Raw genomic sequence first — 18,893 nt, 5'->3', positions numbered from 1 at the left:
AACATCATAATCTGGTCCACTCCAAATCCAGTAAATGCTATAAAGCAAGTTTGTTTTCAAGTTAGAAACGAGTTTTTACAAGTGTTTCCATCTAAGAGCAGTGATGGAGAATACAAGCAGTATGTAGTAGAAAGAGCAATGGAGATGGAGTAAGAGGATGCAAATCCTGCTTTAAGTTCCAGGTATTTTTCTATTGATTTCCCTATCTATTTCTCTCTCTCAATATTCCTATTCAATTTATGAAAAAACAAAAACAAAAACTATGCTTCTTACTCCAGATATCACATTTTATGTTTAACTCTACTTTTTAATACCTTTATTGAAAAATGGCAAAGGTAAGTAGAGTCAACTATAGTATCATAAGTAAAGGCTCCCCTAAAATGTCAATTCTAATTTATGGCAGATTTAATTTAAACATTCCTGTTAATAATGACAAATAACTGACTAGTTGTTATTGTTTGCATTTACTACCACAAAAATCTATTATTTTACTTCTCTGTAATTAACTATATTAAAATTTATTTTTCTAAATGTAAATTGCACTAATTAGAAATTCATGGTTTTTTTTTTTAATAGAGAAGATTTACTTTTCATTCCACTTATTTCTGCTGGCAAACTCTTCAGTTGATTACTGGAAAGATTGAGTCGCACCAGGCTGAACAGAGAAGAAAAACTAGTAGGAAGAGTTGTAAGACGATTATTCGAAAGATCCTTTAAAAAGAGAAAGATAAAACAAATGAGTGAATTAATAAATTAAAAAAAAAAATCCTTAAAGGGAATTTCACAATATTGAGGGCGCTGCAACATTAAAAAAAAAACAAAAACTATGTAGGTGATACATTTTGTAATCTTCATTCACTGACAATTTCACAAATCATTAATTAATTCATTACCTCAGTATATTCTGTGGGCCCACTATGTACCCAATAATGTAGCAGGGAGTAATTAAAATGAATTCTGACTTTAAAAATATTTTACATAAAGGTTTTTATTCATACTAAGTTATGCTATATCATGCATCATCTTTTCAAAAAAAATCCATTTGTTCGTCCAATATTTGTTGAGGATCCAAGATAAATCAGGCAATGGTTAAATTGTAATATGAAATGAAACATCTTTACAAGAAAAAAAAATCTTGAAAGAAAAAGAAAATAAGGCTGAAAAGAGTGACCATTTTAATTTTGGAGGAAAAAATATTCTCTCTTGGTTCCTCTGCTGACCTCAGCAAGTTTGCTATAACTAAGTATAGAAGTCTACTCTAGTTTTCATTCACTCAGGTTTGCCTAGTCACTACCCCTCATTGCTTTAAGTTTTGTTTCTGTTTTTTTCTTTAAATAGTTATGATAGACTTTTTTTTTTGAAACTATCTTTAAAAGACAATGTTATGAATCAGGTTTTCTTAAGACATTGAAAATAGGAATAAGTACTCCACTAGCTTTCATCAAACTGTTCAGTGGCAACAATAAATGAGAAAAAATGACTTAAAAGAACTGTTCTCTAAGGACTTTGACTTAGTCTAACATTAAATAATTGCATTCTAACTCTAAATAAATTAAGATAGAAAAAGAAAAAATGTTAGATCAGCATATTTTTTTAAAAGTGTATACAGTTATCATAATAACATATTACCATAAACTACAACATACAATATAACAATCTACAACTCAAATACTAGAGGCTCTAAGAATTAACAGATTACTAATAAATAAATATCTTATAATATCAAAAGTTACTGACACTAAATACAATGTAGTATTCTGGATTGTATCCTGGAACAAAGAAAAGGACATAAGCAGAAAAACTGGGAAAATCTTAATATAATCTGTACTTTAGTTAGTAATATTATACCAATGTTAATTTCTTAATTTTTACAAATGTCCCATAGTTATGTAAAATGTTAACATTAAGGAAAGCTGGGTGAAAGGTATAGGGGAACTCAGTACTATCTTTACAACTTTTCTGTAAATATAAAATTATTCCAAAGTCAAAAGCTAAAAATTAAAAAAAAAGTTTCTGATAAAGAAAAAATATTAATTCACAAAGTCTTAAGAAATTTTAAAGAACTCAAAACAACAGTTACTAATAATTAAATATTTTAATTATTACAGTTAATGATTAAATTGATACAAAATAAGCACAGTGCATACAAATTAATCATTATTTAATGCTAGGTCATTTCTTTAATAAATACTTACTCCAGTTGTGCTAAACAGTTTTATATAACTTTAAGAAATATTACTAGCTTAAATTATTACAGATGCTTATATCTTTATATAAGATATATAAAGATATATAAGATATATAGATATATAAGGATATAAAGATATATAAAGATTTAATATATTGTTGCTTACATTTATGATTTGTTTGATAATGAGTCCTTAAGGACACAATTCTCAGCTGGAACTTCTTTTTATTATGCAAATAACTATCTGGGAATCCCTAAGGAAATAACTGGAAACTGCTGTAGTTTACTGGGTTTCCTTTCAGCTTTCTACTAGACTTTATTTTTTTAATCAACTGCTACCGTTACCACTAAATTTTATAAGAAAATCTGATGACTCCCTCATTTGCCATTCATTTAATCTACCTATGCCTTTCATTTTCCAAACCTTATTTCCAATCTGATCAGATTGAAAAACAAAGAGATACTGGAAGAAATGACTGAGGAGATTATATATTTTAATTTCAAACACTATAGCAGCTGGGAAATACCAAGAAAAAATAAGTTAAGTAAGTAATTTTTCCTTTAAAAAAAAAAATAAACTTTAAGGCTAAAATGACATCGAGTTTTTCAAAACATGTTACAAAGAAAAGAACAAGAATATAGTATGAAATAACTCTGTGGAGTAGAGATTATATATTAGAACTTCTTATCTAATATAGCTAAAATCTTTCAGATAGGATGCCTTACAGAGGAGTCTCACTCCTGTTGGTAAAGTGGGGGGAAAAAGGATACACTTCGAAGTCAAATAATCTTATGTTAAAATCTTGAATTCCTTACTTATTATTTGCATGATTCGGATAAGTTATTTTTTTACATAAGTCTTATTTTCTTATTTGCATCAGGGGATAAAACTTATCTACTTTGCTATATGTAAAGGGCCTATTATTCTTCTTCAAATAGTATGATTAAAATAATATTTGAATTGCTTTATGGCTATCTCAATTTAAGATGAAAAACAGTTGGAATGAAAATTTTACCAGGAAATGTGGCCATTTTGAAAAATAGGGAAGAAAAGGCAGGTCCTGAAGGCATTATCTGGACACTCAGAGGACAGAGAGGCCATAAGGCCTACAGAGGAGGAAGTGGAAATGGACATAAAAAAGGGAATTACTAAAAACATTTTTCCTCTATTCTCCGAAGCCATAAAAGTCTCTGAATGACAAAATCACCTTCATCTGACCCTTTGCCAAACTCTATTCTTAAATTAAAACCTAAGGTGATTTCCTTCATAAGAAAAAGGCAGGAAAAACAAATTTACAACTATAAATTTCAAATCTAATTGTAATGCACAGTTCCTTATAATCCAGATATACAATCAGCTGTCCATGTACCCATGATTTCAATTATACATCCTATTTCTTAGTCTGGTGAAAAGCCTCACCAGCCCCAAATTATATAAAAATTGGGAAATCAACTTACTAAATCTTCCAAGTTGAAAAGTTGTTCAAATCCCTCTGGTATGCAAGTTAGTTCATTATGCTGGAGATATAGTCCCTTCAGGTTTCTTAGATTTGCAATTTCTTCAGGGAGTATTTTCAGCTTGTTATGGCTTTTGATTCATAAAATAAATGCTGATCAATTTGGTGACAGCACATTAAATATTTATAAAGGCATTTTGCTAACCAACTACATGGGCTCATTTTAAAAATGAAATATAGTTACTAATTTTAAGTACTTACCAAACTTCATATCCTAAAAATATACATCCATTAAAATGACAGTAATCTAAAGTAATCAAATGGTTTCAAAGAAATAAAGATTTTTAACCAAACAAATAATTTGTGAACTTTTGACTGTTTCCTTTTAATCAACTTGATTTTACATGTAATGTGAAAAAAGTACGTTGGACTCTAAATTTTTATACTGCTTCTGAGTTTTAGAATTTTGACAAAGATATATGCATACAAACATTATAATAAAGTCACATCTTATATGGGGATTAAGTTTCGATTTAGCACTCGAGACAAAAATGGCTATTTCTGTTTGAGGGCCTGGCATGTCCAGCTGAATATAATATGCAACTCCAAATTTATCTGTACTTGGTCTTAACTGTTCAGCTTAGTCCTTCTAAAGAGATATTCAGCTTACTGGTGTAGAAGTCCCAAGTCACTGAGAATGATACATTCCCTGATAATTAAGAGATGACTTAACTCATTCGCAGGTTCGTGCCAACTTAACTATTTACTTAGGAATTCTACTCTATTGTCATGCCATATACAGTTACTTCACAAATAAGAGGGAGGAAATGAGAAATATAAAGGTGTAACAATGACCTTAAATTATATTAAAGTAAAACCTGTTGTAACAAAAATGCCAAAAGATGTCTTCTAAAATATGAACCACCAAAAACTGTGAAAAATAGGTTGCTATTGTCAATTATTTAATTGAAATCTTCGTATATTTGACAGAGATCTTGTTGGGCAGATATATAATTCTAGCTATATATTTGCTTCCTTTCCTTTCATCACCTATTTCCTCCACCCTAATGCTCATACTCTCAAATGCTAGAAGCTAAAGCCACACCCACTCCATACCCCCTCCCTTTCCTCTTCCTTTCAATCCTCCCCATTCTTGCCTTTTCAGGCCACATCTATGCCTTTGGCTTGTAAGGGGAAGAGGTTCTGATGTAGTTCTAAGCAATTAGCAGAAATGTTCTGAACAATTTCTGTGTATAGATTTTTTTTTTGGTAACTTATGGTAATTTTAAGTTCTTCACCAGGTAAAGACTCCTATTTGAGGACTGTTCTCCCTCAAACCAATTAACTCCAGAAAACTGAGACCTGATTACGTTATGTATATACATCTATAATCAAATCTATTTTATAACCCACAGTTTTTCAAACTATGTTTCGAACACTTAAATCTTTTTGTTTTTTATCCTAAATTAAATCTTCCCTAATCCCTTTTCCCCTAATTGTTCCCCTAATTCCCCTAACATAAGGCAGTTATTCTTTTTGGGGGTGGGGGGTAATTAGGTTTATTTTATATTGTTTTATTTTATTTTCATTTATTTATTTTCTAACACAGGTATTGGGATTGAACTCAGGACCTCGTGAATGCTAAGCAGCAGCTTTACCACTGAGCTATATCCTCCCCTCAAAGACAGTTTTTCTTGAAAGGCTGGGTGTGTACTGAAGGGCAAAGTCAGCCACTTGGCCTCTCAAGTACCTATCAATGAGTACCAGAAACATATCCATGGAAACTTAGAAGTCCTCAGAAAAGTTTAAAAACTACAAATATCAAAAACATGATATTTTCCTCACTAATGAAAAAACTGTTTTAAATTTCTTCCTATTGTTTAACATCTAGATATATATTTTAGAAAATTAAAGGAACTTAAAACTTGAAATGTCAACAATGAAGATTTTGAAGATAGTCACTAAATATTGTTTCATAAAAATTAAAAAATAAATTTTTAAAAAATCAAATGGCCTTAAATATGTAAAATCAGGAAACATGTAGACAATTCTAAAACAAAAAATAAAATAATCTGAAAATTAAAACCTGAAACTCTTATTCTGCTTTAACCACTTTCTGAGATAATACAAAAATATTTTCTAGTGTTAGAAAAAAAATTTTTTTTAAATATTAGATTTATACCCTTGTACTAGCAATATCAAAATAAGCTTAAATTTTACCTGACATTAAGTTTCTGAAGATTTTCTAACTCTTTTATAGCAGAAGGGAGGGATGTCAGCTGATTATCATGTATCTAAAAATTGTTAAAAAGACACAGTCAATATCTGTCTTATAATTAACCATGAGCTTTGCCATTATACAAAATTCTTCAGTGATAATCTCATTCTTCTAATTCAATAGCATTGCTGGGCTATTGGTGATTTTTTCTGAGAAAAAAAAGAGTTTGAAACTGACCAAACTGCTGTTCAGAAATCATGAAGTGATAAGACATCAATTTTAAATATTACAATTAAAATTTTTAAATATTACAATAAAAAAAAAAAAACTTCACTTCACTGAATGGAATTGCAATCTGAAATGAGAGGTGAGAGGATTAGAAACTAACAGCCCTCTGATGGTATGGTTTATGTCAACATTTACAAAAAATAAATGAGATGGGGAACTTCTCTTATGGTCTTACAAAATCATACTGTTTTCAAGGTATAAGGAACCTTAAGAGAATACTTAAGCCAATCCATTCATTTTACAATTGAAGAAAATAAAACTTCCCTAAAAATCTGACTACATTCAACTTTTTTAGACATAATCTGCAATATTTTTGATAATCCTAAGTGAAGTACATTAGAAGTCTGTGGACATGTGAAATAAATTACTCATGCTTTACTTTAACCACAGGACAAAGCAACTAGAGACTAAAAACATAGCCCCTGGATAAACACACAAAAATTTAAGTCTAATAATTTAAGTCAGTGTTGGAGATAAGTTAAAAAATCAATCTTAAATATTTGCTTTAATATCTAGAATAATAATGATAAAAATAATAGCAATAAAAAAAGAAGAGAAGCAGCAACCACTTGTTAAATACCGTTTCTGTTTGAATGCATTAACTCATTTAATTCAAAGAATAATTTTTAAAAATAGGCAGTAGAATCAGAACTGAATTATAGATATGGAAACTGAAGCACAAAGAAGTAACTTTTTTTGAGATCATAGACCTATCAAGTGGCAGTCAGAATTTGAAGCGGGATGTTCTGAATCTGCACTCTTAATCATTATGCTATGCCTAACAATAATATGTTATTCTTCCTTGTACTCTATCAATTGAACATGGATTTTCTGCTTCTCAAAGCTTAAATTTAGCATTAGAGTCTCTTCAACTAAAGATCCATTTTTATAATCAGCCAACTTACATCAAGAAGAGTGAGTGCAGGCAGCAGCCGGAGGTCATCTGTAAGTGACTGAAGTTTATTATTTGATATGATTAGTTTGGTCAAATCTGTCTGTTCCCACCATCGCTCAGTAGCACTGAATGAAAGATTCTGATTAGCCTCCTCAGGGATATCCACATTTATTCTCCAAACACACTGAGGCACTATTTCCAACATTACACCAAAAAAAGAAGAAAGAAAAAAAAAGAAAACACAAAGTGAGATATACTAAGTACATATGTTTATAGTAACTATTCAGCTTATCTACTGAAAAGAAATTTCTAAAACATTTTTAAAAAACTTTCAAATAAGTCAAATAGCAATGAATTACAACTAATTAGAGTGAAAGCTGATTTTATTCCAAAGCAGAGTGAGTATTTTACACATTAGAAAATATTTATTACATATATACTTTATTACGTATATTGCCTGCACAGCACAAAGTCATAGATACACAAGACAAATAAAGAATGGACTCTACCATTATGCTACCATAACAGAAAAGGTATGGAAATCAACATTTATAAGGTAAAGTTATAACTTTTATAACATAAATATATATTAAGTCTGGGAAAGGGCTGATAATAACAGCTAATAATAACAGCAGCTAACATTTACAAATACCAGGTAATTTTCTAACAAACTAACTCATTTAAATCTCATAACAGCTCTGTGAGGTAGGTGTTATATTCTTTTATAGATGAGAAAAATAGGACACAGACTGTATCATTTACCCAGGGTTATATAGCTAGATGGGATTCAAACCCTGGCAAAGCTAAACTATCCTGCTTCTCAGTGAATATTTGGAAGGCATATCCGACTCTGGTAGCTCTCTCTATTTTATCTGATGTACAATTTTATCTCTTATCCCATCACACAGCATTGTGTTCTGTTGCAGCAAGTATTAATTCCTTAAACATAGCAAATAAGACTGCACAAGTTAAACAGAAAGAGTTCAGGTTTATCACTATAAAACTTGAAGCTCTAGAAGGTATTTACTTGCTCCAGTGTTATAGCAAAACTATTTTAAATAGTCCTTCATTCCTTCATAAAAGTAGGACTACAAATGGGCATGACTTAGAACTTGAGCAAATATTAACCAGGGCAACCATTAGTTATCCCTTGCAGTTACTATCATTATGAAATGAGATTAAATGGAAAGGTATGAATGGTTGTTATCAGTACTTTTGATCAACTGACTATAAATCAGAGGTTCCCACAACCTCCTCCTCAGGTTCAATTAATTTGCTAGAAGAGCTCACAGAACTCAGGAAAACCCATTTACTCACTAGATTACAGATTCATTACAGAGGATATTAAATGATACAAGTCAACAGCCAGATGAAGAGATATAAAGGGTGAGGTCCAAAAAAGGGAGCTTCTGTCCTCATGGAGCTTGGGGTCCATCATGGTGGCACTTGGAATCATACTGGTTCCCTAACATGAAAGCTCTCTGAACCTCCTCCTTTTTTGGTTTTTATGGAGGTGTCATTACATAGGCATGACTGATTAACTCACTTGCCATTGGTGATTGATTCAACCTCTATCCCTTCCCTTCTCCCCAGAAATCAGGGTTTCGATTCTGATTCTGTTCGTGGTTGGTTCTCCCTGCAACCAGCCACCATCTTTAGGTGCTTTGTGAAAGTCCCTTCATGAACATAAACTCACTTGTGATGTTAAGGGCTTATTAACAATATACTCATTTCATCTTTATGGCTCTGAAGCAGGTTTTTTTATTTGTTTTTTGTTTTGTTTTGTTTTGTTTTGTTTTTCAGGAATTGAGGACAAGAAACCAAATATAACAAAAGATGCTCCCATTGCTCTTATCACTCAGGAAATTCCAAGGGTTTTCGGGAGCTGTGAACCAGAAACTTTGGATGAAGACCAAATATATCTGAGAAATATATTTTGGTCATCTGAATGTATATTTCTTATAAATCACAATTTTGCACATTGCATTTATTTTTTTTTTAAATTGAACTTGCTATTTAAAACACTCCCATAAAGAAAACTGAAGGCCCAGATGGTTTCATTGATGAATTCTAGCAGACATTTGGAGTAGAAATGATATTAATCCTACAGACCTTTTCAGAAAACAGAGGAAAGAAACACTCCCATTTAGTTGACAAAGCCACCATTATTCTGAAACCAAATTCAAAGACATTAAAAGGGGAGGAAAGAACAATAACAACAACAACAAAAACCCAAAAAATAAAAAGGTACATCTAAACATCAAAACCAAGTGGAAATTATATCAGGAGTATAAAGCTGCTTTAACATTTGAAAATCAATCAATAATCTACCATATGAACAGAAAAAGAGAAACACCATATGATTGTTAAGAAACAAAACAAAAAAGCATCTGACAAAATTTAGTCATTTAAGATAAAAAACTCAAAAAACTGGGTATGAAAGGAAACTCCTTCAACCAGATAAAGGGTATCTATGAAAACTCTATGGCTAGCATCATTATTAATGGTGAAGGACTCAGTGCTTACTCTCTAAAATTGGTTACAAGGTGAGGATGCCCATTCTCACTATATCAATATTTTACTAGCAGTCCTAACCAATGCAATAAGGCAATCAATCAATCAATCAATGGCATTCAGATTGAAAGGAAGAAGTAAAACCGTCTCTAACAGCAAACAACATAATCATCTATATAGAAAATACTAAGAAATCTACAAAAAATATATATAATGAGTTTAGAAAGGTTACAGAATTCAAGCTTAATGTACAAAAATCAATTGTTTCTACAGATTAGTAATCAGTAACTGAAAACATTCGTAAGTGTTTAAAGATTTACATGACATAACATTTAAAACCATGAAATACTCAAGTGTATACAACAAATACATGCAAGAATTGTGGTATGAAATTACAAAATATTGCTGTGAAAACTTAGAGAAGACCTAGATAAGCAGAGAAATATACCATGCTACAGCTTGAGGACTCAGTATTGGTAGGATGTCACTTCTCCCCAAAGTGACTTATAGACTCAGTACAATTCTAATCAAAATCCCAGAAGTTTTTCCTGTAGAAATAAACAAGCTAATTCTAAAATGTATACTGAAATGTCAAAGAGCTAAAATAGATCAAACAATTTTGATACAGAAGAAAGCTGTATGACTTAACAGTACTTGATTTTAATTTTTACCATAAAGCTTATCAAGACAGTGTGGTATTAACATAAGGACAGACATATAGATCAACAGGAAAAGAGTTCAGAAAAAATTCCAGCCAATAAAATAGTGTCAATTGATTCTCAATGAAGGTGCCAAAATAATTTAATGAGAAAGGAATAGTCTGTAAACAAATGTTCATATAGATGAAAAAATGAACTTCAAACTTTACCTTGTGACACATTCTAAAATTAATGCCAAGTAAATCACAGACTTAAATGTAAAAGATAAAACTGTAAAAATTCTAAAAGAAAGTAGACTAGAAAGTCTTCACAGCCTCTGAATGGATAAAATTTCTCAGTACAGAAAAAGTACAAATCATAAAAGGAAAAAATGGATAAAATCGACTTCATCAAAATTAAAAATTTATGTTTTCCTAAAGAGACTGTTAAGAAAATTAGGCCAGTCTCAGACTGGAAGACTATATTAGATAGATACCAATATAGATAGATATCTGATGACTTATATGTCCAAAATATAAAAAATCTTAAAACTCTGAAAGACAAACAGCCCAACTAAAAAGACAAAAAAATCTGAACACTTGGCAAAAGATATACAAAAAAACTAATGAGCAGTTGAAAAGATGCTTAACATCACTATTCATCAAGGAAATGTAAATAAAACCATAAGGAGATGCTACAATTCGACCACAAGAATGGCGAATGTTAAAAAGAATTACAATACAAAGTGTAGGTAATGACGTGGAGCAACTGAGTCTCTCGTGTTACCAGGGACAGTTTGGTGAACTCTTATAAAGTTAAGCATGCACTTTTACTATACGTCCAGCAATTCCAGTCTCAGGTATTAAACCCAATGGAAATGATAATATATGCCTACACAAAGACTGTACTTCAGAGCTCATATACAGTTGTATTCATAATAGCCAAAAACTAGAAACCAGCTCAACAGGTGAATGGATAAACAAACTGAGATATATACATACAATGGACTATTATTATTTAACAATAAAAATGAACTAGTGATACAAACAATATGGATGAACCTCAAAACAACATTCTACTAAGGAAAAGCCTAAAACAAAAAATTGCAAACGTAAAATTCCATTTGAACGAAACTCTAGAAGAGGCTAATCTATGTTGACAAAGAGCAGATCACTGGTTCTGTGGAGCTAGCAGTAGGGGTGGACTGACAGCAAGGGGAACTTTTCAAGTGTTGGAAATGTTCTTTATCTTGATTTTGGTAGTGGTTACACAAGTGTATATATTTGTCAAAACTCATTGAAATGTACACTTAAAAAGGATGCATGCATTGTTTGTAAATTATCCCCCAGTATAGTTAACAAAAAATAAGAGTATCAATTTTTTAAAAACAGGTGATATAACATACCAAGATAATCTTATGAAAGTTTATATATACATATATCAATAAATGAAGAAAAATTGAAGTATGTGTGTTTGTGTATATACACATACATATTTCTCACAGTGTAGATAATACCCTTAAGCAGCACTGTCAACAGAACTTTCAGCCATGATGGAAATATCCTATATCTGCTCTACCCACTGTGGTAGCCATTAGCTGCACATGGCCAATGAGCACTTATAATGTGGCTAAAGTGACTGAAGAACTTGATTTTTAATTTCATTTAATTTTGGTTAATTAAAATTTAAATAACCACATGTGACTAGAGACTTCCACAATGGACAGCATGACCCTTAACAAGCACTGAAACAAGGCTTCTTTACATGTTTTTTGGGCATATCATTCTTTCTTCCATTGACAACAGCTAATTACAAAAAAAGGGGACTCACAAATGGGTTGATGGCAGAGAACTGTCTACTTTGAGGAAGATACAAGTGACTAGGTGAAGAAACAGAGAAGAAATAAAAAACACGTTTAAAATAGTGTTTACATGGATGAATCAAAGAATGTGTAGCCAGTAAACTATAGGAGCAATAAATCATGAGATTTAAAAATCTTTTTTAACTTCTTTGCACAGTTTCATAAATATAATGATCATCCACAGTATACAAAAATAACCATTTACTTAAGGTAGACAACCATAATCATTCCCATTAAGGTCTACATCCTAGTCTAGGTTGATTCCCAACTTCCAAAAATTGTAAACATATTAAACTATGATACACACTGTAACATTATGGATATACCACTGACCAGTCAAGGATCCTAGAGCTCTAGTTTAAACTGTATAATCAAACGGCCAGTAACCTAGCATCTCTGGTCCCCAATTTCCTTGTTAATTAAATGAGAGGGCCCTACTGTCACTTAAATGTGAGGATCTAACAATAGCAGTACAAAAAGGCTTTTGCTAGGTACAGGGTAATATTCTGATAACACCTTATCCTACAAATACCATTCACTAAACTGTCTACCCAGTTATTTATAATAAACCTGTAAATCAAGTCTCTATATAAAGCATTAAGGAAAGCTCATTGATAAACTTCCCAATTTTCTCCACAGTAATTTATTCATGGCCACCAATGGCCTCATTACAGTAAAGAAAAAATTCCACATTGACAAACCACAGTATTAGTGTCACTTTCAAGCTATCTCTAAAGTTTAATAAGAAAAAAAATACACACACACACACCAGCCCCAGAGTAAAATTAAAAAGTTATATAGAAGGCATTAACTCAGTTGCAGCTTTAGGTTGATTCAAAGAGATGTATCTTTGTGGTTTAGAACACTTGAACCATTGTGATGTCAGATGTTAGATGTTAGATATTATGCTAGATGTTAATGTTAGATGTTAGATAACTATTGCTATGTTGTGTTAGAATGCATGAAGAGAACTAACTATTCTTCCTGAAGTCCAGGATACTGCAAAAAAAAAAAGAAATAATGTTAAACACATAAAAAAGGAAACATGTTTACCAATCACTTTAAGAGAAAACTGTGCTTGAATTTATTACTTTAACTTGAGGGTACATTCAGTTTTATAGTGAAGATAAACCTCACTGAAACTATAATTCCATTTTTCCCCCTCTGTATTTTTTCTCTCCTACTCAAGAAAACATATTAAAATGCAAGTGAGTGAACATGATATTAATATAGGGATAAGTTTAAATTTGCACTAATTTATTAAACAAACTTTGGCATAGGTAATACCCTGAGATACACACCTCAAGAAATTAAAACACTAATACTTAGAACAATTTTAAAGATTAAGAAATAGGAATGGGATTTTCAATTAACCACCTAGTTCCTTGTTTTATAATACAAACAAATAGACTTCCCTGGATTTCAGCATACTAAAAATTAAGTGTTTACCTCAAGATTCTGCCATTACATATGAATCAAGGCATGTTTCTTGTGCTTTCATTCCTAAGAACTGTTTAAGAGGTAGGCTTGTTTTGATGGTCTACTCACCTGGAAACCCAGTTTCTTTCTGAAATTATTTGTTATTAAAATCTGGACACTGGTTAATTCTTATTAGCTGTTTAGAATATGACAGTAAATTGCACTAAGACAAGCAGGAGTCAAAACACAGAGTTAAGCTAAATAGTAAAGCAGAACATGGTTAATATAGGTATAAGGATGGTTATTTAAAATCTTGGTAAATACATAGTTTATGTTACACTTTTTATCCTGTCACAACAAACTGTACATACTGAATATTGCAAATTCTCATTATCCTACAACAGACAACATGACATCTTGAGGGCTAGGAGTCCTAGACCTATTTACTTAATTCCATAAATGGAAACTAACCAAACTGCTCTCTTCAAGATAAGGAAGGATAGCCTTACACACATAATTCTCTTCCAAATAAGATGGTTTTCAAGCCAAATTAATTGGCTTATTTAATAAATTAACCACTTAACTATTTTCCTGTCAGTCAACAATGCGGTTTCCTTTAGAATTTTAGAGTATACTTTTGTTCCAAACTCTGGCATCTCTTACTCTCACTCATTTTTTGATGAATCACCGCAAAACATTCCTACACGACTGTACTGCCATGATCATGCAAGCACAAGGCAACAATCAATACTTCGTCTTCAATTCTACTTTCATTTTATCTGGTGCAATGAAAAAGAGCTGCAATATCTATGTTGAACAAACAATGATATATCCCCATGTTGTTGCTCATAAAAAGAGCTGTCACTTAAAAATTTCCAGAATATTTCTAATATTCTTCTTTGAAGTTGGTTATTATTAATTATTTTGTTTAGGTATACCTTTCTAAGTAAGTTATGGAACTGAAACTCAGAATGATGACTTTAAAACAGCCAACAATATTTGCATATTTAAGTAAATTACAGTATTCATAAGACAGACTATTAAAGAGTCATTAAAAATAATCAGATTTTTCAAGTGACCTTTAAAGATGTACAAATAGAAGCCTAAAAAGGACTCAGTACAATTCCAAATTTGTTAAAAATAAAAAACAGAAGGCAAATAAATGTACATATTCACAAACCAAAAAAAAAGATTAAAAAACCTACAAAATATCAATAGTGATAACCTTGAATAGTTACTTTCAATTTTTTATGCTTTCTATAGATTCTACTTTTTCTATAGTAGACATAAAGGTTTTATAATGAGGAAAAAAATAAATAGTATTTTCACAAAAGAACTAGGACCTAGTTCCTTCACAAAGTAACTAGAAAAGAAAGCATCTAAAAACCCTCAAGAGTACACAGATTTCAGTTATAATAAAAATAAATCTGCACTGCTTATCAGTTAACAACCCCATCTGGTTAATAAAACATCTCACTGCTTTTAGAAGTGACAACATTAAGAATCCATTCCAGGAGGCAATCATTTAAGAATAAGAATCAACAGAATTTTAACTGTTTCTTGTTATATACATCAAAATTAAAGGCAAGGTTCTATTTTTCCAGTGTAGAAATAATGGACATGACTACACTTTACAAATACATTTATATGATAGTAAAATACGAAGGAGGAAAGAAAGACTTGGAGTATACAATCAGCCCTCTGTATCCTTGGGTTCTGCATCTGCGGATCCAACTGACTGCAGATCAAAAATATTTAGGGGGGAAAAATCCACAAAGTTTCTAAAAGCAAAAAAAAAAAAAAAAAAAAAAAAAAAAAAGGCACTACTAGATTTTTACCCAAATGAATTGAAAACTTATGTCCATACAAAAACCTGAAAATGAACAGCAGCTTCATTCATACTGCCAAAAACTGGAAGCAACCAAGATCTCCTTCGAAAGGTAAATAGAGAAATAAAATGGTACATTCATACCATAGAATGTTATTCAGTGATAAAGCTACATACTGTTTGACTCCAATTATATGACATGTTGGAAATGGCAAAACTACAGAAAGAGTAAAAAGATGAGTGGCTGCCAGGACTTCAGGGGGAACAGGGTAAGGAATAAATAGGTAGAGCTCAGGTGATTTTTAAGGCATGGTGGATACATGTCATTACGTATTTGTCAAAACTCAGCAAACTGTGTAAGACTATAAGTGATCAGTAATGTAAAAAAATGGACTTTAATTAATAACAATGTATCAATATTGGTTGATCAGTTGTAAAAAATGTACTACATAATGCAAGATGTTAATAATAGGGAAAAATATAAGCTAGGGAGGCGGTATATGAGAACTCTGTACTATCCGTTCAATTTTCTGTAAACCTAAAACTGTTTTAAAGAGATTTTAAAGTATGCTTGTTTGCGGGAAAGACAACTTTTTCTTATTGTCATTGATGTTAAACTATGGGATTCCGAAAAGAGACGGGAGGCCTTATTGTAGACACTTAGGGGAAAATTTCAAAAAGCTTTTGTATGTTGTACTAAGAACTTTATACTGAATCTTATGGGATATGGAGAATCGTTAAATGTGAGTGACATTATAAGATCTATGTTTTGGGAAGGTAATTTTTGATAACAACATTGATTTAGAGGGTGAGATTTAAAAAAAGAAATCCAGGAAACCACTTAGGAGGCTACTGCAAGAACGCAATAGCCAATTTTTACTGTGTATTTTTTATGTACCAAGCATTTTATGTGTATTATCTCATTTAAACTTTAGTAGATCCTATTATTATTATCACGTTATAAATGAGAAAATAAAACGCAGGACGGTAAGCATCTCAAAGTTACATGAGCAAAGATATGGAGATAAGAAGCATGACTGCCATAATGGACCATGTGAATAGTTCAGAATTACAGCGGTTTGAATATCAAAGGCTGAGTGACAGATGAAATTGAAGGTTACAATTAGATTAAAAAAAAATCTTTTATCTTATGGTAACAAGGATTCCTTTTTGAGATATAAGTTATAAATACCATATAAATATCATGTGTCTCTCCCATTTACATCTTTTCTCTCCTTCGACATCATTTACTGAGTACCTAGTATGTACCAGATATTGTGTTAGGCTCTGTTTACACAATAATAACCTAAACAGCCCTAATCCACGTGATCATGGAGTTAAGAGTCAAAATTCATTTGCTCCCTGAAACTTTAATAGACTAAACCAACAGGTCCAATCATTAAGTACATTCCAGCACCCACTTAGTATCTGGGAATATTCATTTACTTATGCCTTCCACAAATGTTTAATAAGAATCTACTATGTACCAAACGCATTTTGAATGCTAGGGATATAACAATGAACAAAACAAAGTTCCCTGAGCTCATGGAACTAATATCCTAGCGGAGTGCTGAGAAAACAAATACATAAGTTCTGATAGTGATAAATGCAGTTAAAAAACAGGTTAGAGAATACAATATTCACAATGGTATTTACATAGGGTAGTTAGGAAGGGCCTATCCGAGCAGAGTCCAACAGGAAGTAAGGAGTGAAACTTAATCAGGTATCAGATAACGAGTTCCAGACTTTGGGAAAAGTAAGTGTATATATACATTCTCACTGATTAAAAGCTTTTCCCGGTAGAGCAGAGATTTTTATCATATATTCTTTCATTCATTCAATCAGTATTTGTTTGCATGGTCAATTCTATACATGGCACAATAAAAAAGCAATCCTTAGAAGGTAATGGAAACTTTTAATCCCAGATAGTTTAAAACCTGAATATAACAAGAGGAAAACGTTACAGGAAGAATGGCATATTCTCTCTCTCTCCCCTGCTTGCCACGCCCTCCATTACACAACAGATAATTGGAAGAGCATCTGACAATTATTCATTCATGGTATCCAGATTGTTGATTTTGATCTCACTAGATTTTTCAAGATGGTCCCAAATTCATTGTATGATCTCTACCTTGACCCTCAATTTAGGAAATATGATCATTACTCCTTGTATTTAGGATTCTGTCCAGTTGCAAACAGAAGAGTCTTGACAGCGAACAGCGGCATTCACTCTAAATTCACAAAGGAGCAGATAAAATACAGAATTTTAGCGTGGGTAAGTGCCCAAAGAGATTAAACTAAGAGGGGGAACAGAGGGCCAAAGAAAGGCATTTGCTCTTCATTTGATAGCTAATTCAGTCACACGTTATGTTGTTTATCCCATAGAATGTGGAAATCCCAGAAAGTGTCCCGTTTAAATTTTGGCCATATTCCTAGCAGAGTCCCTGCATCAAAGATTCCGGGTGCGAAAGTAGGAACCAAACCAGCTGGCCGACGCAGTGGAAGTGTGATGAGTGCCTGAGTCTGAGCACGGCGATCCGGGCTAGCAGCCTGGGGCAAAGGGGGCCAAAGCCAGAGGAAAGGGAGGCTACCCAGGGCAAGTGCTTTCTGAAAGGACGCACAATCAGGGGCGTACCTCTGGATCTTACCTTCACTGAGGTTGCGGCCCGACAGGTTTAACTGGCCGCTCTTCCTCGCCGCCTTTAACAGTCCCTGGGGTACCGAGGCACCACAGTCTCTCCTCTCAGCTCGGAAACCCGCTCGGGGTTCCCGCTCGGTTGCTCGATTCAGCCGCCGCGACATGTTCAAACCCCGGAGACTAGAAGCAGAGCTCCGCCCGTGACGCTTAAAGGCGGCGCCGCTGGGCCGCCCCGCCCCTGCCGGGAGCGCGCGCTCCGTGCGCCGGGCCTTCGCTGTGGCGGCGCGGCTCAGATGTCGTCACCGCCAGCGCCTGGGGCAGGAGGACAGAGGAGCCCTTCCCGTTGCCGGTGCCGGCCTTGTGTCCTGGAATTACTTCGCTCAAGTAAGTGCGTTTAACGAGCGGAAGAGGGATTTTGAGTTTACTGTGTGCACTGTTACTGCGACTCCAACCTTGAATGTGCTCCCGCCGCGGCCAGGGTGCCAGGAAAGGATAACCTTTTCTGCTCCCCTCGCCTGGCCGGAACGTGGGCCTTGACTAAAACTTGAGACCTGGGCGCGGTCTGCAGCCTCTCTGGACCCCAGCCTAGGTTTGTCGCTTGTGGTACTGGCGCCCGACCTCCGTTCCGCGTAGGAAGTAAAAGCAATTTTCTGTTCTCCGGCCCTATGCTCCGACTCCTAGAATTAGTGCGCCTTGCTTGTTGTATGGAGTTTATATCCCAGCATAGGAGGTAGTGTGACATGGAAGGATTGGCAACAGAGAAGGGAAAAAAAGAAGTTTTATAATAAATGTTCTCTCTACCCGACCGTTTAGGGGAGACAAGTGGAAGCGCGAGCCTTAGAGTAGCGAAAACAGCTTGTACTTCGGAGCTGGAACGATAGAAGTTCGAATCCCAGCTTCTCTGTATCTTACAAGCCATGTAACTTTGGGCAGTTTACTTGACCATTTT

General features: G+C 33.2%; 2 protein-coding genes across 6 annotated transcripts in view; one reads left to right on the top strand and one right to left on the bottom strand.

Moving 5' to 3' along the window:
- LRRC40 (leucine rich repeat containing 40) overlaps positions 1-18,171 on the bottom strand; it is a 43,827-nt gene extending 25,656 nt beyond the window's left edge. For both annotated transcript variants that reach the window (XM_074376251.1, XM_074376253.1), the window contains exons 1-5: positions 17,955-18,171; positions 7,057-7,238; positions 5,866-5,939; positions 3,647-3,776; positions 588-711 (exon numbers count right to left, since the gene is read on the bottom strand). In XM_074376251.1, the coding sequence (XP_074232352.1) occupies positions 588-711; positions 3,647-3,776; positions 5,866-5,939; positions 7,057-7,238; positions 17,955-18,108 (664 nt within the window). In that variant the 5' untranslated portion in view covers positions 18,109-18,171. The remainder of the gene's footprint in view (positions 1-587; positions 712-3,646; positions 3,777-5,865; positions 5,940-7,056; positions 7,239-17,954) is intronic.
- A 9-nt stretch (positions 18,172-18,180) lies between these two features.
- Positions 18,181-18,893, top strand: part of SRSF11 (serine and arginine rich splicing factor 11) — a 38,376-nt gene continuing 37,663 nt past the window's right edge. For 2 of the 4 annotated variants that reach the window (XM_045522865.2, XM_045522864.2), the window contains exon 1: positions 18,240-18,328. The gene's annotated coding sequence lies outside the window, so the exon portion shown is untranslated. Of the gene's footprint in view, positions 18,329-18,893 lie in introns of all 4 variants that reach the window. The other 2 variants (XM_045522862.2, XM_045522863.2) reach the window with 2 other exon arrangements.

This window comes from Camelus bactrianus, chromosome 13, assembly GCF_048773025.1.
Source record: "Camelus bactrianus isolate YW-2024 breed Bactrian camel chromosome 13, ASM4877302v1, whole genome shotgun sequence".
Classification (NCBI taxonomy): domain Eukaryota; kingdom Metazoa; phylum Chordata; class Mammalia; order Artiodactyla; family Camelidae; genus Camelus; species Camelus bactrianus.
Note: the sequence above shows the minus strand (reverse complement) of the source record. Positions and strands in the feature narration are given on the sequence as shown.